This window comes from Cavia porcellus, unplaced genomic scaffold (assembly GCF_034190915.1).
Source record: "Cavia porcellus strain 051 isolate PalLab524CR breed Dunkin Hartley unplaced genomic scaffold, mCavPor4.1 scaffold_14, whole genome shotgun sequence".
NCBI lineage: Eukaryota > Metazoa > Chordata > Mammalia > Rodentia > Caviidae > Cavia > Cavia porcellus.
The window spans coordinates 66,126,581-66,151,420 of record NW_026947497.1 but is presented as its reverse complement, the minus strand read 5'-3'; the positions used below and the strand labels follow the sequence as shown (position 1 = coordinate 66,151,420).

The following is a 24,840-nucleotide window of genomic DNA, read 5'->3' as shown; positions in this document are numbered from 1 at the left end:
CCTCGCGCGAGTCGCCGAAGGCGCCCCGCCCACTACCGGAAGCGTTGAGAGCCCCGCCCTTCTACCGGGCCCCCGAGTGCCTTCCAAGAACTACGATTCCCAGCCTTCCGTGCGCCACAGGATCCGCCCCGCGGGGCGCCACTTGGACGTGCGGCGTGGGGATTTGGGCTGCTGTAGTTGATGGAGGGCTGTCAGCCGGCTACTACTCGGTAGGTTTCCTACCCCAGTACGAATAGAACAGACGGAGGCACCCTAGTTGGCTGAGTGTGATGGGAGAAACGGGACTTTTTTTTTTTAAGACCCAGTCTCGCTGGCCTTGAACTCACTGTGTAGCCCATGCTGGCTTCGTACTTCTCGGAGCAATCCTCTTGCCTCAGCCTCCCTAGTGTTGGGATTACAGGTGTGCGCCAACACGCTGGGTTGACAAACAAGATTCTTCAAATCCAGAACGCTTGGATGGGGACTGTGTGAAGCCTGTGTGATCTGTTTTGCACTTTTCCCCTAGCCGAAGAGTTCCCTGTTGCTATAGGGTAAGGGTTCTTTCTAAGAGCCAGGGGGAGTAGAAGTGGACAAATAAAATGCCATGTCCAGTGCCAAACTTTGAAGCTAAAGACACTATGCCAAGCCCCTTGCCTTTTGGCATTTTTTCCCATTACGATTTAGAAGGGATGGAACTGAAAGGCTTTATGTCAAGGCCACATGGGAGTGGAGTTTGAACCCAGCGCCTGTCGTGTGCCCTAGAATCGAGATTTGAACCTCAGATTTCGGCCTTCCATGCCTTTAACTGTTTCAGGCAAACCTTCAAGGTGTCGTCTTCAGCTTGGGCTGTGGGTGGATGGGTGTGGATGTGTGTCTAGAAGGTGAAAAGAAAGGAGGCAATTATTTTTCCCTTTTCCTGGTGGAAACACTCACCATTTCACCTGAAGTCATGAGTTCAGACACATTGAAGAATGCAGAAAATGGTTTTTTTTTTTTTTTTTTTTTTCTTTTTAAACTAGCGCAGCATACTTAGCACTGAATGTTGGCTAAGTGTTCGTATGAAAGTAGATGTAGAGTTTGAAGCCCATTCTTAAAAACTTTTCCATTCAATGCTTGGACTCTAGCTACAGCCCTGCATTTCTCTTGGCAATGACTGGTCCAGCCCGGGCCTGTGGACGGAAGCTGGACAGTTCATAGGCATTATTCCATTTCTCTCTTCAGAATGCTTTCTCTAGCCATCTATAGAGATTTCTCCGGAATCTCTGATTTCCATCAGATCCCAGACTTTATGCTATACAGCAGTCACATCCCAATCAGCACCTTGGAAGCTCGTGGTGGTGGTAGTGGTGGTGCACTCCTGTAATCCCATCACTCAGGAGGCTGAGGCAAGAGGATCACTGCAAGTATGAGACCAACCTGAACTACAAATCAATACCCCTGTTTCAAAAAACAACAAAGTACCTTGGAGAGGAGATGGATATTGTTAACTAGCAGAAAGAGTTGTCCTGTTTTTCAACATGGTGCTTGTTTTTAAGTTTTCCAAAATAAAAAGTGGGAAGATAGAAGAATGCATCTTTAAAGACAGACACATCTGGTGTTTGAAATCAAATTCTGTCATTTACCAGCTGTGACACCCATGTAAGCTCCCCTAACCTCTCTCAGCCTGGCTTCTGCTAAGTAAAATGTGAGGAATAAACTATGCCTCTGTTATTTTGAAAACAAAATGACACAATGTATAGAGTGCCCTCACTAGATGGCTGCAATTAGAAAGCAGGAAGTTGTTATCTTATTGGCCAGATACCTTGTATCTTCCAGGCTGAAAACACCTCCCACAACCCCTTCTGTGGGCCACCATGCATTCAAGCTTCCAAGCCTCTTGTCAAATCCAAATGAATGGCAGTTATTTCCAAGAATCCTTGATCATATCGATGTCCTGCCTTCAAGCTTCATTTCAGACACTGTCCCAGGAATATACCTTCCTGCCATTTGGCCAAACTCCCAATTTTGTGGTCCAACTATTCTCCAATCAGGTGTCACACATTACTTGCCCTTTCTTCTGTCCTTGCTGCAAACTGTACCCGTAAGCCTACTGTGCTGCTCCCCCAGACTTGGTGTGAGATATAGAACAGTGCATCTCCACCCTCTACTTTGGTACCTTTTTTTAAAAATTTGGTACCAGGGATTGAACTCACGACCTGACACTTTCCAGGCAAGCACCTGCGCTGCTGAGCTAAATCCTCAGCCCCTACAACCATATGTCTTACACCTCTACTCATCTGATAACCATTCAACTCCAAGCCATTGCTCACAAACTTGAATGTCCACCTGGCTGCACACAGCACTGCACAGCTGCCACTGGCCTGCTGCTGTTTGCATGGTGGTCTTCAAACAGCCAGATTGCTGTGTGGCCGTCACAGGTACTGCCCAGAACGGACAGCAAATCTTACGAGTCCCCTCTTTCGGCCTACTGTTACTATCTGCTGTTCTCTAAAACTCTCATCCCCCAGGATATCCCTCATCTACCCTTGTCTGGTCATCTTTGTGTTTCTAAACGTGGCCTGGCCCTTCTTGCTGATTACCTTTCCACATTGCTATTCCTTCTGCGAGGCATGCTCTTTACCACTGTCAGCTAGTGAATCCTCCTATCCCCTGAACTCCAGCTGTGTCACCTGTCTCAGATCCTTACGCTACCCTACCGTTCAGGTGGTTTGTTTCTTCCCTGTATACTCATACCTCTCCCTCTTTGTACTCTGAGCTCCTGGAGGACAAGGAAGTCTTATCTTTCTGAGCCTAGTACCCAGCCTAATACCTGGCTTGTAGGCCTTCATAAAGGAGGTAGCAGATGAATGAATGAATGAATGAATGAATGAATGAATGGCTTTGTATTCCTCTTCAGTCATCTTCTGTTCAACAGTGACCCTTAAGGGACTTTTTTGGCACTCAGGGCTGGGAATTGGAAAATCATTAGGATTCCCTATTTGTGAACTGTGATAGCCCATTGGAACTGCCTTTATGAGGGACTCTTCCAGCCTGGCATAAAGGTAAAACCATGTTTCTTGGCATATTGCTTCTTCAAGACCAGAATTAGACCTCCTAGGGGCCCAGTGCTTTTGCAATGACTGCTGCCATGTATTTGTGTTGAAGCACAGTCCCTTATTTCTCCCTCTTCCTCAGCACAGCGGAACACATAACAGAGGCATCTCAATAGCCAGACGGGCTGTGAGGTAGAGGTGACATCCATCACAATGTTCCCCTCACCTTGCCTCTGCAACCAAGCACCTGCAGAGTTCTCAGCAAACAGCGGCCTGGCCTTGCTTCAGCTCAGCTGCATCCAGGCTTCCCGCAGCTGCCTGGCTGTCACCATTCCCTGCCCAGGAAAGCATGGAAATGCACCTCCTGTCGGTGACGGTCCCATTCAGAAATATGATGAATGTGGTCAGAAGTGGCCGAAGCCTGAGTTAGATCTAAACTTTCATCCTGCTGTCGAGGACGACAAACTGATGGTAATTAAGAGCACCCAAGCTGAAAATCTAAATGCAATTTGATTTGTCTGACACAGAGCATTGTATTTCTTAGTTTCCCCATTCGTAAAATAGAGACAATGGTAAAATCGCCTTATAAATTGCTGTGGAGATTTAATGAGAGAGTATCTTTAAAGTGCTTAACAGAGGTTTAAGCAAAAAAACAGGGACTCAATAGATGAAAGCTGGCAGTTACTATTATTATTAGTAGTAGTATCAGAAATCAAACTCAGGACCTTGTGCTTGCCAGGCAGGTGCTTATGCTGCTGAGTTACATCCCTGGCCCCCTGAGCTATATCCCCAGCCCAACACCCAGCAATTAATATTCTTACTTGACACTTTGGCCTTGTTGCAAATGTGAAGTTTTAAGACCATACTGATCAGCTGGCCAAGATCCTAAGCTGCCCTCTGAAATCAGGCATCAGGAAGGGTGAACCTCTCTCCTGCCAACACTGTCTTCAATCATTATCTCTCTAGCATTCTAAATCTCATGCACTGTCCCAGACCCAAACTCCACAAATCATTTAATATCTATGGATTCTGGAATTTGCTACTCCCATGAATTCATTTTTTTTTTAAAGGGTCTCACTATCTGACTGATCTTCAACTCATTATGTAGCCCAGGCTGACCTCAAACTCACAGTGATCCTCCTGCCTCGGCCTCCCAAGTGCTGGGATTATGGCAGGCACCACCACAAATGGCTGCATCATTCCTTTTGAGTGCTCTTTTTTTTTTTTTTAATCGGTACCAGGGATTGAACTCACAACTGCATGCTTACAAGGCAGGCACTTATGCTGCTGAGCTAAATCCCCAGCCCCAAGTGCAGCTATTTCTTCTACTTGGTGAGCCACCAGGGCTTCCATATAACATGCCATGGCCCCATTTACAGCTCTTTATGAGGACAGCTCACAGCTAGGCAGGGTAGAGACTGGAACACATTAGGGACATCACCAAGAGGCCAAGGACTCCGCAGCAATCACAGTCAAACTCAAGTTTCCCCCTTTGAACAAGACAAACACTCCCATTTGCACTTTGGGGAGCACTGAGTTTTAGTGAGAAGTGAGATTGGACACTGCCATTTTGCTGCTTATGGCTTAGATCAAGAATGTCCTTCCAAAAAAAGAAGAAAGAAAGAAAAAAGGAAACTAATGACCCTCGAAAACCTCATACTAAGCTGGGCATGGTAGCACACGCCTGTAATACCAGCACTCAGGAGGAGGCAGAGGCAGGAGGATCGTGGCAAGTTCAAGACCAGCCTAGGCTACAAAGTGAGCTCAAAGCCAGCCTGGACTGCAGAGCAAGACCCTGTCTCAAAAAACAAAACAAGGGCCAGGGATTTAGCTCAGCAGTGTAAGCGCCTGCCTGGCAAGCACCAGGTTGTGAGTTCGATCCCCAGTACCAAAACAACAAAAAAAGCCTCATACACTGGTAGGCAGGGCTTTTGGAAGGAGCCTGAACCACTGTACAGGTACAGCTGGTTCACTTGTCAGAAGGTAGGTTCTGGCTGGAAGAGGTAGCTCATTGGGCCCGGCCCTGCCTCTCTCTGCTCCTTGGCTGCCATCAGGCCTGGATGTAAGCAACTCTTCCTCAGTACTTCCCTGTCACACTATTGCTGCCTGGGAGCCAACTGACTGCAGACTGTAACTGTGAACCACAATACACTTCTGTTCATTTAATCTGCAGGTTTATTTTTGTCCCAACAACAAGGAAGCGACTCAGATAGTGCCCGTCTTACAGATGAAGAAACTGAATCTCAATATGGAACAGGCCCAAGCTCCACAATTCATCAGAACCTCAGTTCCAATCCAGACCTGTTTGACAGCAATGACGTGATTAGGGTTGGATCTGTTTGATGGAGACAAAAGTACCCTGCTTGTCCATCGGGATACATCAGCTTCACTGGACTAAGAGATGTCTAGCAGGTCCTAGCTGTGTCTGGGTGGGCCACGGAGGCTCAATCTTGGGAACTGTATATGGTGCCCTGCCCTCTTCCTTCCTGATGTGGTTCTCCTGTTCTGCTCCCCAGATGATGTGAACTAAGCATCTCTGCTCTGCCACACCCTCTGCCATGATGTCTCTGCCTTGGAGCCAACCCAGCACAGACTGCCTCTTCTGAAACCATAGCCTCTCCTCCTTTAAGCTGTGGGTGTCAAACATCCGTCTCAGCAATGGGAAAGCTGAATACAGCTGCTATGAGAATCAGGTGAACTCATGAAGATAAAAATGAAACAGAAGAACCGTCACCGAAGAAGGGAAGGCATCATCTTATTCATCTTTGTATCCCTAGTGCCTGACACATGGTTGGTGACCAATAGCGTTTTAAAAAAATTATGAATGTGTGAGTTAATAAATGGGTGAATGAATAAGGAAATAAGCCCCAGCATAGGTGCCTAGAACACAAGAGGTATTGGACAAATGGTTCTTTTTTCCCCTTCACTCTGAAGGGTGGAGGGCCTGTTTGCAGTCTGCCTGGCAGTGTGGGGGCCTTGATAACTGTGTGGGTGGAATCCCTGGCTTTCAGGAGCTCTGAGCCTTTGAGGCCTCAAGGAACTACTTGCCTTTTCAGCCACAAATAGAGGCTGGGGTTCCTGTGGTTAAGGCTTCCCTCCCCAGCAGGGTAAGGGCCACCCATCCTCCTCACTGCCCAGCCCTAGCTGTTAGCCAGACTCGGCGGCTAGCAGCTGCGTTCTAGTCCTCCACCCTGCCTTGCTCTCTGTGCCTGCTCTGGGGTTCCAACCTCAGTCCCCCGTCTCTGGGGGAGTGAGTGAATGAGTGTCTGTAGACAAATGCCTGGCACAGAGTGGTTACTTAATAAATATTCTTGGTGTGGGAAAATGAATAAATAAAAACGACTGAAGGAAGAGACAGGCTGACTGATGCAGGTCTATTTATTGGCATAGGGTCCTACAAGATCACACCCTCCCCACTCTCTTCCCTGCAAAAATAAACTCTGTCCTTCTCTCTCCCTGCTCTATCTGCTTGGTCCAGGGAGACTCAGTCACCCCTGAGACCATGCCCTGAAAGATAGGGACCAGCATCCCCTACACATACCCACTTTCCTTCTCAGCCCAGGGACGGGGCCAGCAGGAAAGGTGGAAGACCCTCTGGCTTCCACTGACTGCCGAGCAGAGTGGGTCATCCATGAGGGTGAGCAGCAGTGCGTGGCAGCAGCACAGGGGGCACGGGGCTGATGGGAGCTGAGCCCACTCCCAAGTGGGCGCCGAGTCTGGGAGGAGCCGGGAGGCACAGCAGGCCCCACAGCCTTGAGCTCACTAAGTCAGGGCCACAAGAGGTGTACTCCTTCCATTGAGAAGTAGTCCCCCACCCAGAGCTCCTCCAGGCTGGGTGACACTTAAGGATGTCACAGTGAACGGCGGGGGCTCTGCAGGAGGCAGGGGCACCCCCAAAGCGGAGGCACAATGTGGCAGTGCAGAGGAGACTGGACTCACGTCACCTGCAGTAGGGAGGCACCGGACCCAGCCCAGCTCCTGTTTGCTTTCTTCTAAACCAAGGGCTCAGGCCCTGGTGATGGCCGGCTATCCCCTTCCCACACCCCCGAAGTCTACCACACCTCACACAACTGCCCTGAGTTCATGGGGGAGCCAGCGGGGCAGCCGAAGTGCCGCAGAAAGTCTCGGGAGTTGGAGAGTGTGCCCAGCACGCGGAAGCGGGCAGGGCTGTGGGGGTCGGTCACCAGCCCCTCGTGAGAGCTCTCTGGTGTGCGGACCGAGCACCACACCTGCGGGCCAGGACACATGTGGGGACACAAGGTGTCTCATGTGGAGCACTCAGCTCCAAGGGATCGCAGGAGCCCTCTGTCCCCAAGCTTCAACACAGGCAGCAAAAGCAGGGCCCCTCCTGGCTGCCTGCTGTGAGGCAAAACACTTAGGGGGACATCCTGCCTGAGTCCCTGCCCTGCCACTGACTCCTCTCCTGGCTGTGCCAAACAGGCCACACTTCAGTGTCCTCCTCCAGCTCTACCCCGCAGCAACAAGGACAGGGTCACCTCTTTCGGCCCCAAGCAGGGCAACCCTACCCTTTGGGGTCTGCAAAATCCTCCCGAAAACCTCTTCTTCCTCAGCCTGCTTTTGTGGGTTCTGGACCTTTGCATCCCATTTCCCATACCCAAACTTTGGCCCCATTTCCTGGCCCCTTCACCGGATGCCTCCAACTCCTACTCACACCATCCTGGAGGGAGTGGAGAGAAGGGCATCCCTGGGGCAAATACCTGGGCAAATCCCACGAAGAAGAGCTGGTGGTTGGTGAGCCCCACGGCTGGCAGCCGCTGCTCCTCTCCATGCTTCCTCAGCCACGCTGTGTAAGCCTGGGAGAAGAGGGGTGACAAGTGCCCAGGCCCGTCCTCCCCCAGTCCTTGGCCCTGGGCTGCCGGGACACTCACGTTGTAGGCAGCCTTCAGCCCTCCGTTGTCAGCAATGTTCTCCCCCAGGGTCTGGAGGCCATTGAGCCGCTCCCCGTTGACTTGGTACTGACTGTACTGCTCCTCCATGCAGGCCGTGTGGTTCCGGAAGGCGGCCAGTGACTCATTCTGCCACCAGGGCCTCAAGTTCCCTTCCTTGTCATACTCACGCCCTAAGGAAAACTCATTTTTGCACCCCAAGAGACCACAGCTCACACCCCTGGGAGGCGGGAGTGTCCCCATCAGTGCTGGCTCACAGACTCTAGAGCCCCTAGGGTCCAACCCCAGTATCTCACGCCTTTGCAAGAGACACAGAACTCTAGGCTGGAGAGGACAGTTTCCTGGACCCCTACCTTGGTCATCAAAAGCATGTGTCAGCTCATGGCCCATGACCACACCAATGCCACCAAAGTTCAGGGCCCTACGAAGGGAGAGATGCTGAGTGACACAGAAAGGGGGCTTCTGAACCCCACCTCTGGCTCCACTCCCGGGTCACCCTCTGGCCCAGGCCCCAGCACCCGGTCCCGCCTGCCTCAGACACACTTAGGGTGGTTGCGGGCATAGAAGGGGGCCTGCAGGATTCCAGCAGGAAAGACAATTTCATTTTTGGTTGGAAGGTAGTAGGCGTTCACCGTCTGGGGGGTCATGCTCCACCTAGGGAAGGAAGAAGGAGAGACTGAGGCTCCCGACTCTCCTAGTGCCCTGCTAGGCCCAGAGGCCCTGCCCTATTTCCTGCAAGAGCCTTGGACCACCCACCTCTGCAGACCTTCGCCCACCTCCCTGCTGCCCCCAGGATCTGGGCTGCCCACTCTCACTGGTCTCGGCTGGGAGGCTTGCGGAGCTGGTCAGCCATCACCTTGGCAGAGAAGTTGAACAAATTCAACATGTTTTGGAAGAAAGAATCTTCAGAGACTTCATACTGGGGGGATGTTGGGAGATAAAAAAGCAAATGAAAATATGTTGGAGAAGGTAACAGAGGCAGCCTGACAACTACTTAGCAACCTCTCCAAGCCTCAGTGTTTTCAGCTGTAAAATGGGAATAAAATAGTAAATCATTGCCAATATCTAAACAGTACATATTCTGCACATATTATATTTTTAAAACATACTGCCTTCTTTTGTCCTTGCAATGACCTCATGAGGTAAGTAACAGGAAGAGGAGGAGGAGGAAGAGGCACTGTTTGCTTTTATTTTCTGATTAATTTTGTAGACAGAGAAACCAAGGCCAAGAGCAGTCTTTGCAAGGTTACACAGTTAGGGGTAGAAGCGGGCCATAAACCAGGCTCTGAGCCTGTTTGCTCATTAACACTGTATTTTAATGCCTTCTGGCAGCAGCCAGGCACACAACCAGCTCTCAGCGATGCTGGTGGCACGTCCCCACCTCCAAGAGGTGCAACCAGCATCTCCTTCCCTCCCAGTGTGTGAGCCCCGAGCGCTGAGGCCTCAGAGCAGCCCGCCACAGGACTGAGGTCGGACTCACCCCGTCATACACGTCATCCAGCTCCTTAGGCTCTAGGATGAAGTCAGGGAAGCCAATCATATCGTAGATGGCATCTGCCTGGAGACACCAGGTTAAGGCTTCCCTTCCCAGCTCCCAGCAAAACGCAGTTCTCCATCCCCACCTCCAGATGCCGCTCCAGCCACAGCCACAGCTTACTTTCTCCTTGGCCGCCTGCCGGGTTTTCTCATCCATCCAAGCCAGCATGTCCAGGGCCTCTTCAAAAGCAGAGCGGATCTCGCTGATCATCCCCTCTGCCTGGGGGAGAGAGACCCGGTGTCAGCCTGCTCCTGCACTTCTTGTACTCTGTGCCCACTTCCCTGTGCACCTCAGCGCCCACCACTGTTCCTCCAGGGGAGCCCTGGGAATATCCTGACTCATAAAATAAGGCTGAATGCGGGGGCAAGGGAAGTAAGCCAAGCACAGTGGCACATGCCTGGAATCCCAGCACTCCAGGAGGCTGAGGCAAGAGGATCTTGAGATCAGCCCAGAGAACTTAGCAACTTAGAAAAATAAAATTTAAAAAGGTGAGACTGAGGATGTAACTTAGTGCAAGGGTCCTGGGTTCAACGATCCCCAGTACCGCAATGAGGAAGGAAAGAAGGAGGAGGATTATAAGGAGGAAGAAAAGAATGCAGCGTTTGTGAAGGTATTGATATTTTGGGAGGCTTTTTTTCTAATTAGTAAGCATTTTATAATTGCCAGTAATTATTATATATTATAATTTATATTATAATAAAATTAATATTATAATTTAACAATACAATGAATTTTATCTGACTATGAGTATTAATAGAAAATTTGGAAAATTGAAACAAAGAGTTGAAAAGAAAACAGTTTATAATGCAATCACTGGGGTAATTTTTTTTAAGTGAGACAGGTCTTGCTACGTAGTCCAAGTGACCTGGTATTCACAATCTTGTGCCTTAGCCTCCCAAATTCTTGGATTACAGGCATGTATCATCATGCCCAGCTTCTCTTAACATTTTAATTATCTACTTCTAGAGTGTTCTCCTGGCCAGGTATATGCATTTAAAATACAGAATTATTTTGTGTGACATACTTGGTGCCATGGTAGAGATTAAACCTAGGACCTTGCAAATTAGCCAAGCACTACACTTAAACCCCTTTTTACAACTTTTTTTCACTAAATCTTTTTTTTCAAGACATGTTCTCTCTATGTAGTTCACTCTGGCTTTTAACTCACTATGTAGCCTAAGTTGGTTTCATTGTGAGATTTTCCATCCTAGGGGACAGCCAGGAATGGAACTCAGGACCTTGTGCTTGCTAGGTAGGCGCTGTACCGCTGAGCCATATCCCTGGACCCTCTAGGCTAGTCTCCAACTTGTGATCCTCCTGCCTCAGCCTCCAAGTACGCAACACCACGCCTGGCTATTATTTATTTCTCATTATCTATCTCTGGCAAGTTCCAGGCCAGACTGTACAACTTAGCCAGACTTTGTCTCAAAACAAAAACTAAAAAGAGCTGAGGATGTAGCTCAGCGGCATGGTGCTTGCTCGGCATTGCTGAGCCCCTGAGCTCTACCTCCAGCACCGCACGCACGGTGGGAGGATGTCAGGTGGGTAAGACTGTAAGCTCAGCCGTTATCATCTCCTAATAAAATATTATTCTCGGGGCTGGGGATTTAGCTCAGTGGCATAAGTGCTTGTCTTGCAAGCAGGCAGTCGTGAGTTCAATCCCCGGTACTGATAAAAAGGAAAAAGATAAAAAAAAAAAAAAAAAAAGAAGAAGAAGATAAAAATATTATTCTCCCTAATTATATAGATAATAAACTCATTATAAAAACTTTCTAAAAACATTATATACTTCAAAGAACGAAAAGACCTCATAATCCCACTGCCCAAAGCAACAGCAACAGCCCATTCAGTTAGGAGTTTCCTTTCAGTGTTTTCCTATATGAACAGAACAGTGACCGTTGGCGGAAGCCCAAGACTCACTATTTCCTTGCTTTGTCGGTCAAATGTGGCTTTCACAAAGAGGGACCCCAGAGCGAAGCCCAAGGCGTCGTCTGTGTTGGAGATACAGGTCTGCCACCGCGGCGTGCAGGACTAGGAAGGGACAGAGAGCCCGGCCCTAGAGACAGCTCAGGTCGGGGGTCTGCTGAGCTCTGGCAGCAGGGGCCTGGGTCTGGGTGCCAGCTCTTCCCCGGACTCCAGGGAAGACGAAGTGATATCCAACTGCCCAACCCCAGCAGCGCCCCATTCTACCTTCAGCACTGGCCTCTTCTCAGGTTTCCACAAGTTTCACTGCCCAGTTTGACAACTCAGGCTCATAACCAGTTGGTTCCCCAGGACAGAAACCTAGGTGCCATCTTTCTCCACCTCCCCAACCCTCACCTTCCATGGAATCCCTATCGCTCAGTGACTCCTTTATCACGCTGTCTACCCATCACCGCGTCCTCCCCCTGCCACAGTCATCTCTCTTTTCGTTAGTGCACTTTGCTTGTGCTGAGTTTTCACGTATGTAGGTAACATACCCATGTACACCTCAGAAACAGTGCAGCCCCCTTACCCTCCTCCACCCTCTCCTCCCACACCTCCCCCTTCTTCTCTAATCACCTCCCTTCTACTTTCAGGTGGTCTCTTTATTTTTCTTCTAAGTTTCACACATGAGAGAAAACATATCACACTTGTCTTCCTGAGTGGGCTTATTTCACCCAGCATGCCAATCTCCAATCCCACCCATGTTTCTGTAAATGACGCCTTTTCTCTCTTCTTTCTAGCTGCGTAATCATCTATCATCTCCTGCTGAAGACTGCAGGTGCCTCCTGACTACTCCGACTACTCTGACTCCATTCCCAATCCCTTCCCTTGCTGTTTCCCTCCGAAAAGATCACTTCATACATAACCTGACTCTGTCCCTAATCTCTTGTAGTCATACTCCTGTTCCCCTCTGTGAAACACAGAGCCAGGTGCCTTCCTGGAGGCCCTATGCCCACTTCACCAAACTCACCCCCTCTCGCCCTGTTCCCAAGCTCCTACCCACACAGAAGCAAACCCACCATGCCCTCTTCCGGACTCTGGGGCGCAGTGTACTCTTCCTTCTGGTGGGCCTTCCCTTCTCTCTGCCGCCAGGAGAACCCATTCTTCATATGTGCCTTCCTAAAGAAACCTGTCCTGATGCCATCCCCCCGCCCCCACATTCCCCAGATACAGCATGCGGTCCCCACCTTTGTCCTTCCCACTGAATGGGCATCTTGTTGTGAAAGCAGCACACATGGAACCCTTTATCCTCATCCAAGCTTGGTGCCCCCGCACGGGGTAGGGGCCTCACTTATGCTAACTCAGAGGATCCTCAGGCCAACCCTGCAAGTTATTCCTGCTTTACAGACCAGGACTCAGGGAACAGAGAGCCTGGGGCACAGGCCTCAGGCCCCACAGGCTAAAACCCAGAGGTACTGCTGATTCTGTGGGTGCACCCACACCTGCGCACCCCGAGACAGGTGGCATCAGCCAGGGTGGCTCGGAAGGTGGAGCAGGGCCAGGGAGCCCACCTTCTTTGTGCCGTACAGGGTCTCCAGCAGCTTCTCTTGTGCAGACTCAAAGCGCCGGTCCAGGCTTGCAGTTGTCTTCTGCACCAGGTTCCAGATCAGGTAATTGTTCAGAACACTGGCATTCACACCAGGAAATAAGGTACAGGCAGGTGGGGTGTTTTCTTCCTTTCCTCCACAGCTGTCCCCAGGAACGGGCTGGCAGGAATCCTAGGAGGCTCGGGGGAAGCTGTCCTGGAGCCCCCTCCCTCCGTCCGCAGAGATCAGCTTTGAGCAAGGTGTAGAATCGGAAACCACAAAGGACACCCAGAAATTCTCCCCCAGGCAGCCTCATTTGAGGTTTGGGAGGTCCAGACCTTCTGTCTAGCTATGCCAGTCCACTGTGCCAGTCCCTGCCAGAGACCACCTCGGAGTCTTAAGTCTTCCTTCCCCCAACATCTCAGGGTCCCCCTCACCTTGGTTCTGTGCGGTTGATAAGGTCCGACACCTGCTGCAAATAATCTGTGCCATACACCACCACGGGCTCAGAGTCACTCAACTCCAAGGGTGCCAGCAGGAAGGACAGGAACTCAAGCCAGTCCACGGAGGGCGCCAGAGCCTGCAAGCAAATGAGACCTCAGGCTTCCTCATCTGCCAGCTTGGCTTCCAGTACACCCCTCCCCCATGGATATGCTCTAGCTTGGGAGTCCTTCCCATTGCCATGGCAACAGCTACTAGCTGCTTGGTGACCCTTTCCCAGGCCTGCAGGCCCCTTGATCTTGGAGCCCAAGCACCTACTATAAGGGAGAACCACCAATTGTGACACTCAGCCGAAGCAGATGGCCAAGTATTTTCATAATGGTTGATAACGTACCCCTTGCCTAGCACTGCCCACATACCTGGCCTCTCCTCCAGACCACCCCTTCCCTTACCTCTCCATAACTCACCACCAAAAGGGGCGACCTCAGGCATAGGAGTCTCCAGGAGACATCCCCATAGCCTTTTGGATTGTTTTGTTTCATTGAGACGGGGGTTTCACTATGTAGCCCAAGCTGGCCTCAAACTCCCAGTGCTAGTATTCCAGCTCCGCACCACCTCTGGCCAAGTTTGATACAATTTTAACAATCTTTCCCTGCATCCACAGGCAACAAGCCACCAAAGGATGGTCCTGTGAGAGGAGGCCTCACATGATCACCATTTTGCTTTCCAACATAGCAGTCATGTAGCTGGGAAACTCAGAAACGCAGGGAAAAGTCCTGACCAGCTGCCTCGGAAAGACGGCAGAAGGAAAACTGGTGGGTCCTGGCCTGCCCCACCTGCAGCTCTGAGATGCTCATCTTGTGATAGATCTTCTCTTCATCCCGCCGTTGGTCCTGGGGCACCGTGATGTTGGCCAGCTGCGTCTCCAGTTCCAGCACCTGCCACATCTGTTCCCGGGTGGATGCTGGCTGTCCACCGAGCAGCAGCCCCAGCTCCTCCATGTAGTCCAGATAGGCAGCGAGCACCTGCAAGGACGGACCCCTCATCCTCAGAGCCCAGCCCTAGCAGGCCTGTTCTGGCTCCCACCCCTGACCCCCCAGGTGTTTTCTGCTTCACTCTCCTTCTGGAAGTCTTCCTGGGTGACCCCGTTTCTTACCACCGTCCGCTCTGTCTTGCTGATGTATTTGTGTACTTATTTGCCGTCTGCTTCCCGCAGGAGAGCACTGTTCAAGTAACAGCAGCTATTCCCAAGGGCCTCAGCAGGGTCAAGCACAAATCCTGTGCTCTGTAAGCACTGCCCGGTGGACACTCCTGCTTCCCATACTGCTTTGCTTTCTTATTCTCTAGAGCCTCTTTGGTTGTCCCAGCCTATTGGTGGCACTGAACATCTGACCAGGTCCCATAGGGAATTTGGCTCCCTGGCAGCCTCAGGCCCTTCTACTTCTCATCCTGCCAGGCCTTAAACCTGCTGCTTCCTCCATTCCCCTCTGCTCCAAGGGAGAGAAAAGCACAGAAAAGAGACAGTGAGGGACAGCTGGTGCAGACTCAGATTCAGCTGCTTAAGCTTAGCATGCAATGCATCTTCCCATCCACAGCCCTCCACCACTCCAAAAAGTGCCAAGGTGGCTTTCAGTACTATTTCACGTGGATGGGCAGCTTGGGAAGGCGACACAGCCGAGTCCTAGCACAATCACTCAGGCTCCTTTTCTTTGTCCACCACTGGGCCATGTCTGTCACACAGCAGGGGCTTTACTGGAGGACAGAGATGAAAACCCCAGCACTGGAGTCCCCTCCCAGAGATCAGGTCACACTCCTCACCTGCAGCCCCACTGCCCCGCTCCTCGTGCACTTCACTGGAAAGTTTTCATTTTTGTGGTTTTCTTTGTACCGGGGAATCGAACTCACAACTTTGAGCTTGCCAGGCAGGCACTTATGCCACTGACCTAAATCCCCTGCCCTTCCCTGGGAAGTTTATATCCCTTATTATCAGGTCTCTGAAGTGCAAACTTTCTCCCCCTGGACCCCCCCCCCCCTTTCTTGCTGCTGATGTCAAGGAGAGAGGGGTTTTGTTTGTTCACTCATTTATTTGCTTTTGAGGTACTGGGGGCTGAACTCTGAGCCGTCACACTGTGCTACCTCCCAGATGTTTTTTAAATTTATTTAATTTGAGACAGTGTCTCACTAAGTCTCTTAAACTGCCCAGGCTGATCTGAACTTGTGATCCTCCTGCCTCAGCCTCCCAAGAGTGCTGGGATTGCAGGAGTGTGCCATTGTGCCCAGCCAGGAAGAGGTGAGTACTGACCCCAGTCACCCAGCTCCTGAGGCAGATAGCTCGCTCAACCAAGTGACCTTGAGTTAGCCCCTTCCCTACCTCCTCATCTCCAGCTGAAGACTTCCGAAGCCTCCGAACTCCTAGTTTTTATCCTATCTTAATCTGCTTCCCACACCCTGCCCTGGATCCTAGCAGGATACTTCCTGCCCAGGGCAACCAGTAGCACCCAGGGGGCCAAAGCATGCCCAGGGACGCCAGGCTTCTCCTTAGCGAAGCCCCCACAGCTGTGAATAGGATTCTGTCTGACCAGCTAGCTCAGGCTCTCTGCCATGTAGGGGAAGTAACAGTGTGCTGTTCGCCGCCCACCTAGAGCTCATTCTGGCTGAGAAACACTTGGGAGATGCTGGCAAAGGGATGACGGAAGGCCCAAAGGCTCTCTGGCTGTCCTACTCTGTGTGTGCTCCTTTAGTGACGCTTTCCTCCACTGCCCTTAAGCACAAGGCTCTGTCCTCTCTCTCTCCCACCTTCCCGAGATTCTGTCTTGATTTGTCTCGGAGATGAGGCCAAAGCCTCTGGCTGCCTGCATCCTGTCCTCTCTGCTCAGCTTTTCCACACAGAGAAGCTGCCCAGGGTTCCCGAAGGTGCACATCTAAAATGAGAGGCTGCCACACAGACCTGCAGCCCAGCACCAAGCCCCATAGGAGCTGGGGGCAGTGCGTTCCCTCCCACAGACAGGAACAGTCTCCAAGAGGCCCACCAGCCTGCACCATGCAGCAGAGCTAAACTGAAATACAGAAGCCGCGCCAGTCTAGTGAGGCCATGCCAGCTCCTTTCCACTTCGGACACCCAGCTGGTTTCCCGACAGACATCCCGGCATCCCGCCACCATCACTCAGGCTCACAGCCTCAGCCCTCTTCTCTTCCCTCTTCCCAGCCAGTCACTGACATATCATGGTTCTCACCAGCTGAGTCCTTTGACGCCTCACCTTCACCTTCCCTGTGTGGTGTCCTCCCTGAGGTCTGGGCTGCCCTGAGCCAGGAGGACTGCAGAGACTCTTACCTCACTGCGAGGCGTCCTCCCGTGCAGCAGCCCCCCCATCCCAATGAGTCCCAGTAACTGTCACTCCTGCAGTGGCTTTCACAGGGCCACCAACTCCTTGGCGAGGCAGTCCACACCCTCTCTAGTGACCCCTGGCCACATTTCTGGTGTCCACCTACTTTTTCTTTTGTACTGGGGACTCCAATCCAGGGGCACTCTACCTCTGAGCTAAATGCATCCTCACCTGTTGGGAGCCGCAGCCCCGAGCCCGGTCGCCTCACTTGGCGGACGTGAGGCCTGTAGTAAAGAGCAAAGCCTGAGGTAGATTACCCCTCCCATCGAGCACGTTAGTTTCCTGCTTACCGCGTAAGCAACCCGCTCAACAATATAGTCTGCCTGGCAACTGATGATGTTAGCCAATCAGCTTGCCTTGCTCACTTTAACATGATTGGACACTGTATCTGTACATATACTGGTGCCACCCCTGGGGGGGAAGAAGAAGCCCGGAAGTAGAAGCCCAGAAGGAGCCGCGGAGAGCGGACCGGTAGAGGCTTCGGAGCGAAGCCCGGAAGGAGCCGCGGGGAGCGGACCAGAGGAGGCTTCGGCTGGGAGCGATCCCAGGGCAGGCTGTACGGAGAAGGAAAATAAAAGAAAAGGTTGTCCACTGCCAGGCTTTGTCGTGTGTCCTTCCTGCCGGCCGGGAGCGGACATCGACATTTGGGGGCCCGCCCGGGGACTGATCACCCCCGAGACGTGGAAGTGGACAACGCTCCAGTACAGAGCTGCGAGACAGGTGAGTTGGGGATAAGCCTGGGCTCTGGGTGGCGCGCACCTACAGGGCTTTTAGACTCCCCTCAGGCTCACGCGTAAGTGGCGGATTCCTTGGGCCTCACGCGGTGAGTAACATATTAAAAAATGGGAAACATGCTAGGTAGTAACATTAAGAGCGAGGGTGGTTGTGGAGAAAGCTCTCAAGAGCTTACAAAAGTACGCAGGGTATCTGAGCAGGCCCAGTCAGGGAGCTCCCGAGAGGGGCCCGTCAAGGGGAACAAAGATGCTAAGGAGAAGGACGGGGCTCTAGCCTCGGAGTCGTCTGACTCCGAGGACGAAGGAAAGTTGAATGGCAAGGAGGCCAAAGAGACCAGCTGTCAGGAGCCTAAGTCGCTCGATAAGGAGTCACAGGGTTCTTTTCCAGCGTTGCGCCGCGAATTGCGCTCTGCTCAACCTGGTCTGCGGAGGAGTAGAGAGCTCCTGAGCGCTCCCCGGCGCGAGAGGGAGGCGATCCCTCGCCACGAGGCGGCCGCCTGGGAGCTCCCTCCCCTTTCGCCAGAACAGGAAGTGATGCACGGGCCCCCATTTTCCGCCCAATCACGGCCGCCGTCTTATGCTCCGCCGCCGGCGGGTCGGTATTTTTACAGGCGGCTTTGGCAGGGGGGACGCTTGTCTCATGAGGTACATCCACCTGGGATAGATAGTGGCCCCTACGGGATATTTCCTGTACAAGTAGCTATGGGCCAGGGACGTAATGCATGGGAGCCTTTTGAGATAAAGCAGATTAGAGAACTTAAAAATGCAGTTACAACCTTTGGGCCGACTGCGCCTTACACCATTGCCATGCTGGAGAATCTGTCTTCTGGGCCCCTCACCCCCGCGGACTGGATTCAGCTGGCAAAGGCGTGTCTGCCCTCGGGCAGTTACCTGGATTGGCGAGCCTGGTACGCAGAGTTATCTGCAGAGCAGGCTGAGAGAAACGCCAATCGGGGAAACCGGGGGTGGAACAAAGAAATGCTTATGGGAGAAGGTCGGCACGCTGATGATCAGACTCAGTTCCCCGGCGCTGTCTATGAACAAATCAATGCCATAGGGCTCCGCGCCTGGAAGCAAGTAAGTGGTGCCGGAACAGCCTCCTTGTGTCTTTCAAAAATAATTCAGGGTACCACAGAGCCATTTGTTGACTTTGTGGCCCGAATGCAAGATGCTGCCGATAAGATATTCTCTGATCCGGGAGTGGCTCGACCGCTGGTAAGGCAGCTGATTTTCGAGCAATGTACAAAGGAGTGCAAGGCAGCGATAGCTCCTCATAAGAACAAGGACCTCAACGCCTGGATTAGGATATGCAGAGAGATAGGGGGGCCGCTCTCCAACTCGGGAGTGGCTGCTCTCCTGGCCGCGGCTGTACAGCAGAGGGGACCTCGCGGGTTAGAAGGGGAATGTAAGGCTAAAGGGTGTTTTGCCTGCGGGGAGCCAGGACACATTAAACGTCATTGCCCAAACAATACAGATGCTAGGCCTCGCCCTAGGAATGAAGAACCATATGTTTGTGGGCGATGCAAGAGGGGATCACACAAAGCTGAGGAGTGTAGGTCGGTCTTTGATGCTCAGGGCAACCGTATTTGTGGACGAGATGCTACAGAGCCAAAAAACGGCCAGAGGGGGCCCCCTTCACAGGCGGGTCCCCGCCCCAGAGACAGGACAGCTCAGGGTGGCAGCCTTCAACAAGGGCCACCCCTGGGTCAGCAGGTGTGGACCTCAGTGTCGCCTCCAGACTTATACAGAAGGTCACCATTAGGATGGATGGCGTTAGGACCCTAAATGACATGCAAAAGCTATTGGGAGACATTAATTGGATTAGGCCATATTTACATATACCAAATTCAGATCTCAAACCCCTGTTCGACCTTCTAAAGGGAGACCCAGATATAGCCTCCCACAGGAGGCTCACTCCTGAGGCAAGAGCTGCCTTACAGAGAGTGGAAAAAGCCTTAGGTGGGGCTACCTTACACAGAATTGAACCAGGGCGACCCTTTGATGTCTGTTTGCTACAGACTAGTCTACAGCCTACAGCGGTGATTTGGCAGAAAGGACCACTACTGTGGATACACCCTAAGGTCTCACCTGCAAAAGTCCTAGAGCATTACCCGGAGGCAGTCGCTTCATTGGCCCTTGAAGCGCATGATAGAGCTGTCCAACATTTTGGCTCAGGACCACAAGCCATCCGAGTACCCTATACCGCCAGCCAGATCAAGACCCTGGCTGCCTGCATAGATACATGGGCCATTCTGAGATGTGTTTTCCATGGGGATATAAACAATCAATACCCTAAAGACCCTATCTTGTCATTTGTCACTCAGCACCCTATAATTTTTCCAAAGGTTACTGCCTCTGAGCCATTAGTCCCAGCAACTACAATATATACAGATGGCTCCAAGACGGGGATAGGCGCCTATGTGATCCTAGGCAAGCCCCCGGTTACCATACAATTTGAACCAGATCAGCCTCAGGTGGTGGAACTGCAGATCGTTAAAATGATTCTTGAACGGTTCTCAGAAGCCATTAATATTGTCTCCGATTCTAGGTATGTGGTCAACGCTATGCAAGTGCTTGAGACTGCCGGTTTAATTAGATCCGCTTCCACAGTGGCTGGGCTGTTCCTGTCTATCCAGACATTGCTTCAGAACAGACACCATAAGGTCTTCACCACCCACATAAGAGCACATACATCCCTGCCAGGGCCTATGGCACAGGGGAATGCGGCTGCTGACACTGCCACTCGCCCGTTATGGATTTTTACCTTACTAACACCAATCGAGCGAGCCCGTGCCTTCCATGATAAGTTTCATGTCAATGCCAGGACACTAGCAAACCATTTCCATGTTTCCAGAGCAGATGCACGAGATATCGTGCGACTATGTAACTCCTGTGCCACATACAAACCTGCCATACCGATGGGAGTAAACCCTCGAGGTTTGATCCCTGGTGATGTTTGGCAGATGGACATCACACATATACAGGAGTTTGGGACTCTTAAATATGTTCATGTTTCCACAGACACCTGTTCTCACGTCATATTTGCAACAGCAGAAACAGGTAAAAAAGTGTCTAATGTGATCAATCATTGCCTGGCAGCTTGGGCCGCATGGGGCAAACCAAAAATATTAAAAACTGATAATGGACCAGCCTATATAGGCAAAGCCTTCAATGAGTTCTGCAAAATGATGGAGGTTCAATTAAAACATGGTATCCCATACAATCCCCAAGGTCAAGGAATCATTGAGAGGGCTCATAGAAGCCTCAAAGAAATTTTACAAAAACAAAAAGGGGGAGTAGGCCAAGGCCTGGCCCCAAAGGCACGATTATCCATGGCACTATTCACACACAATTTTTTAAATTTAAATAATGATAATTGCTCCCCAGCCGTGGAGCACTGCAACCCTTCCCCCAACCATAAAGGGTGGGTGAAGTGGAAAGATGTCCTGACAGGACAATGGATGGGCCCGGATCCGGTAATCAGCTGGAACCGAGGCGCGGTTTGTGTTTTTCTGCAGGAATCGGGACGAGAACCACTGTGGGTACCGGAGAGACTGACACGGGCGACAAAGCCCTCGACTGAAGATCAGACCTGCCCTACCGGAGATCCATCACAGACCAACCAACAAGATGAATAGAAATAGCGGTAGCCCGAAATGGACAAGAAGATCCTTAGGCATATGCATGGCTCGCTCGCCTAGCCTACGACCGAGTCTAGGGACGGTGAGCTTCCCACACTCCTCCTCTAAAAAATTATGACATAGCTGGGTAGGAGAGTCAATGACGGGTAAGAGCGTACTCCCCCGGTGCGACTCAACCTAAGCCAGGCCCTACCCCATCCTGCACGTAAGCCGCTGGACTGTTAGATGCTGCCCAGGTCTAAATTTCTCTCCGAGGGGATTTCTTTACGGAGAGGAAATGAGTGCAAGCTTGTGTGCATCCAGGTTCCGTCCAGTTTGTGCCTGGCCCTAGAAAAAGGACGAGGGCCTCAGGGCCTTGGCAGACCATGGGACGGCCGACCAGGGTCTAAGCCAAGGACCTACGGTGGGCCTACGCATAGGGCATAAGCCTCTGCACCCAGTCCAGGAAGGGCTACGATGCGCACATTCATAAAAAATAAAAAAGGGGGAGATGTTGGGAGCCGCAGCCCCGAGCCCGGTCGCCTCACTTGGCGGACGTGAGGCCTGTAGTAAAGAGCAAAGCCTGAGGTAGATTACCCCTCCCATCGAGCACGTTAGTTTCCTGCTTACCGCGTAAGCAACCCGCTCAACAATATAGTCTGCCTGGCAACTGATGATGTTAGCCAATCAGCTTGCCTTGCTCACTTTAACATGATTGGACACTGTATCTGTACATATACTGGTGCCACCCCTGGGGGGGAAGAAGAAGCCCGGAAGTAGAAGCCCAGAAGGAGCCGCGGAGAGCGGACCGGTAGAGGCTTCGGAGCGAAGCCCGGAAGGAGCCGCGGGGAGCGGACCAGAGGAGGCTTCGGCTGGGAGCGATCCCAGGGCAGGCTGTACGGAGAAGGAAAATAAAAGAAAAGGTTGTCCACTGCCAGGCTTTGTCGTGTGTCCTTCCTGCCGGCCGGGAGCGGACATCGACACTCACCCCTTTTTAATTTTTTAAAACTTTGAGGCAAGATCTCACTGAATTAGCCAGGACAGCCACAAGCCTACAGTCCTCCTGCCTCAGCCTCCAAAGTAGTTGGACTCCCATTCACTTTGAGCAAACAGGACCTTTACCACTGTCAGAACACACCTTGCCCTTGTCTCTTCTACACTCTAACCTGTTCTCTGCACCCAGGCTGGACTTGTTCACCCCATATATTCTACAGGACCTGGCTCAAATTCAGTCTCTTCAGTCTCTCCCAAGTCTCCCCTGATTCCCAGAGATCCTCTTTGGAGCCTCATTCTAGGCTGAGTGCACATCAATCAAAACTGAAAACTTCTAGTGACAGCATCTCTGAAACTCACACCTCAGAACTCCACACTGCAGCAGCTATGTAGTGGGTGCCTCTAAAATATTTGCCGGGGGCCGAGGGCTCAGCGGAAGAGCACTTGCCTAGCATGCGCGAGGCCCTGGGTTTAAATTTCCAGCACTGTTTTAAAAAGAGTGGGATAGGGATTTAGCTCAGCAGCACAAGAACCTGCCTGGCATGCATAAGGTCGTGAGTTCCATCCCTGATACCATTAAAAAAAAAAAGAGGAGGAAGACGTTTTGTGGCAAAATAAGAGGAAGAAAAGAAGGAAGAGAAGGCAAAAAGAGCCGTCAGCCTGCTAGGCAATACGTTACCTCCCCTCTCTGACCCCAGGCAAAGAGAAAAGTACATGGGGGGGGGGGCGGGGAATCAGACCGTGTATGTATGCTTTCAAGTATAAGGGCTGGGAATGGGGCTCTCGGGCTGTTCCTTACTTTCTCATTGGCAGTTCTGTTTAAGTAGTAATCGCGAGAGGGCAGGAAGAGCCCAGACTGGTCCACCTGCAATAGCAAGGAAAGAAGCTGAGTCCCCTCTGCCACCCCCAGCCACTGGACTCCCGGGGTGGGGCAGGGTGGGGTGGGGTGGGGGTGATGTCTGCGCCCCTCCCTACCTTCCCCAGCCCAGCACCTGGATGATGTTGCTGTTGGAACTCTTCGAGTCCGCGTTGACGTAGACCGTGAAGAAGGGGGTGGCCCTATAAGTCCCCGCCACGGCCTTCAGAACCTCCATGAAGTTGTCCTGGTCCCAGGGACCCGTAATGTTCCATCCACCAATCTGAGCAGAGATCGTAAGCGGAAGCTCTAGCCTAGGGGCCCCCCCAAAGCGCTCCTGGAGGAGTCCCCTTCCAGCGTCCCTCCCGCGCCCCCTGCCGGCGGCTCCCCAGCGCCCCTGCCTTGTCAATGAGGTCCCGCAGAGGCCGGGCACCCAGCTCCTGGATGCGCTCCACCTGCAGGCAGGACAGGTAGAAGCGCTGCGTCTTCCGCTCCGCTTCGCTGCTGGAGTTGAAGGTAGCATTTTCTGCGGGGACAGAGCACGGAGCGCGGGGGGAGGGGGGACACCTGGGTCAACTTCCAAGAGGGAGACCCCAGCTCTGGCCCCTCTACCTGCTCTGCCAGTGAGCAGGGGCCTAATTCAGATCCAATAGGATGCACGAGACGGTCCCTAGTACCTACCACAATCTGCCCCTCACACCCAACTCCATTTTCCAGGAGCTCCCCCCTCCCCCATTCTCCGCATGCCCTTCCTCAAGACAGCGCACAGAGCAATCCCTCATCTACCTCTCCCCTGGGGACATTTATCGAGCACCTACTAAAGTGCCAGGCCATGCTGGTCTCGAGGCATAGGAAGAGCACAGCAGCCACCTGACAGCTTCACTCACCCAGCAGGTGCTTGAGGACTGCCTGGTTCTGGTCCCACAAGCTGTTGAAGGTGTTCCAGCGGGAACGCCCATCGGGCAAGGGGTTCTTCCGAATCCAGCCCCCACAGGAGAACTGGTAAAAGTCCTCACAGGGGCTCACCCCGCGGTCCAGGGACTCCAGGATTTTTCCGGCCACTCGAATGCAGGCTTCCGTGAGACACGTGCTGTGGGATGGATCTGTGGCAGGGGATGTGACCAGAGGGCAGGAGACCATCAGAAGGGCCCTGAGTGTGAGAAGGCTGAAAAACAGCCCCACCAGAGAAAATCGTAGCCACCCTCAATCTCCAGACTCTCTATGGCTTCGTGGGAGGGTGACAAGCTTGGACCCACCTACCTGTGTGAGACTGGAGCCCCAGGGCCACCAGGCAGCCCAGAAGCAGAGCCGCCAGCAACAGAGAGACACCCGTCAAGGCCAGCTCCAGCTGTGTGCGTGGGCCGAAGGGCTGCGTGGTCCCCTTCCGGAATCCCACCTGCGAGCACAGGGGGACAGATGGGCGGCTGAGCTGCTGAGCGGGGACCGCAAAGGTCATAGCCCTCTTCCCAGAGGGTGGCGATGCGGGCCATTTCTAGGCCTTGCTCACTGGCTGCAGGAGCTGACTCAGGCCTGGGCAACGAGGCAGGCCTGTTTTGTGCAGCGTCATGGCTTTGAATCGCCTCACCGTGGTCCTAGTGCAGAGGCCGGTGAAGGAGCAGACTTGGGGGCACGTGGCCCTCCGGAACTGGCCGGGGCTGCTGGGCGTGCGGGGCGTCAGGCCGGGCCTGGGGCCTGGGGAAGAAGGGGGAAGCCCTGTGCCCACCTCCACAGCATCCCGGGAGGCCCCGCCCTCTCCGGGGGTCTCGGGCGCGTCATCCTCCCGCAGCGTGGCCCGCTTGTACTCCACCATCTGCCGGAAGTGGGGGGCGCCATGTGGGTCAGGCACAGAGGGCGCAGACCCAGCCCT

At 52.5% G+C, this 24,840-nt stretch overlaps 1 protein-coding gene and 1 long non-coding RNA gene across 9 annotated transcripts in view; one reads left to right on the top strand and one right to left on the bottom strand.

Moving 5' to 3' along the window:
* The first annotated feature begins 32 nt into the window (after positions 1–32).
* LOC106029212 (uncharacterized) lies at positions 33–6,369 on the top strand. Of its 2 annotated transcripts, XR_001202908.3 has the most exons (3): positions 33–209; positions 3,154–3,482; positions 5,185–6,369. It is a non-coding gene; the product is annotated as an uncharacterized LOC106029212 (long non-coding RNA). The 2 variants fall into 2 exon arrangements; XR_010051614.1 differs by lacking the exon at positions 3,154–3,482.
* Positions 5,164–24,840, bottom strand: part of Ece2 (endothelin converting enzyme 2) — a 38,939-nt gene continuing 19,262 nt past the window's right edge. For 2 of the 7 annotated variants that reach the window (XM_063261151.1, XM_063261146.1), the window contains 18 exons: positions 24,697–24,783; positions 24,234–24,369; positions 23,861–24,076; positions 23,375–23,499; positions 23,110–23,256; positions 22,917–22,982; positions 14,224–14,412; positions 13,384–13,526; positions 12,932–13,046; positions 11,376–11,486; positions 9,576–9,674; positions 9,399–9,476; positions 8,734–8,837; positions 8,462–8,572; positions 8,272–8,339; positions 7,901–8,091; positions 7,730–7,825; positions 6,372–7,240 (listed from right to left, as the gene is read on the bottom strand). In XM_063261151.1, coding sequence (XP_063117221.1) covers positions 7,064–7,240; positions 7,730–7,825; positions 7,901–8,091; positions 8,272–8,339; positions 8,462–8,572; positions 8,734–8,837; positions 9,399–9,476; positions 9,576–9,674; positions 11,376–11,486; positions 12,932–13,046; positions 13,384–13,526; positions 14,224–14,412; positions 22,917–22,982; positions 23,110–23,256; positions 23,375–23,499; positions 23,861–24,076; positions 24,234–24,369; positions 24,697–24,783 — 2,259 coding nt within the window. In that variant the 3' untranslated portion in view covers positions 6,372–7,063. Of the gene's footprint in view, positions 5,313–6,371; positions 7,241–7,729; positions 7,826–7,900; positions 8,092–8,271; positions 8,340–8,461; positions 8,573–8,733; positions 8,838–9,398; positions 9,477–9,575; positions 9,675–11,375; positions 11,487–12,931; positions 13,047–13,383; positions 13,527–14,223; positions 14,413–22,916; positions 22,983–23,109; positions 23,257–23,374; positions 23,500–23,860; positions 24,077–24,233; positions 24,370–24,480; positions 24,784–24,840 lie in introns of those variants that run through there. The other 5 variants (XM_063261150.1, XM_063261149.1, XM_063261147.1 and 2 more) reach the window with 4 other exon arrangements.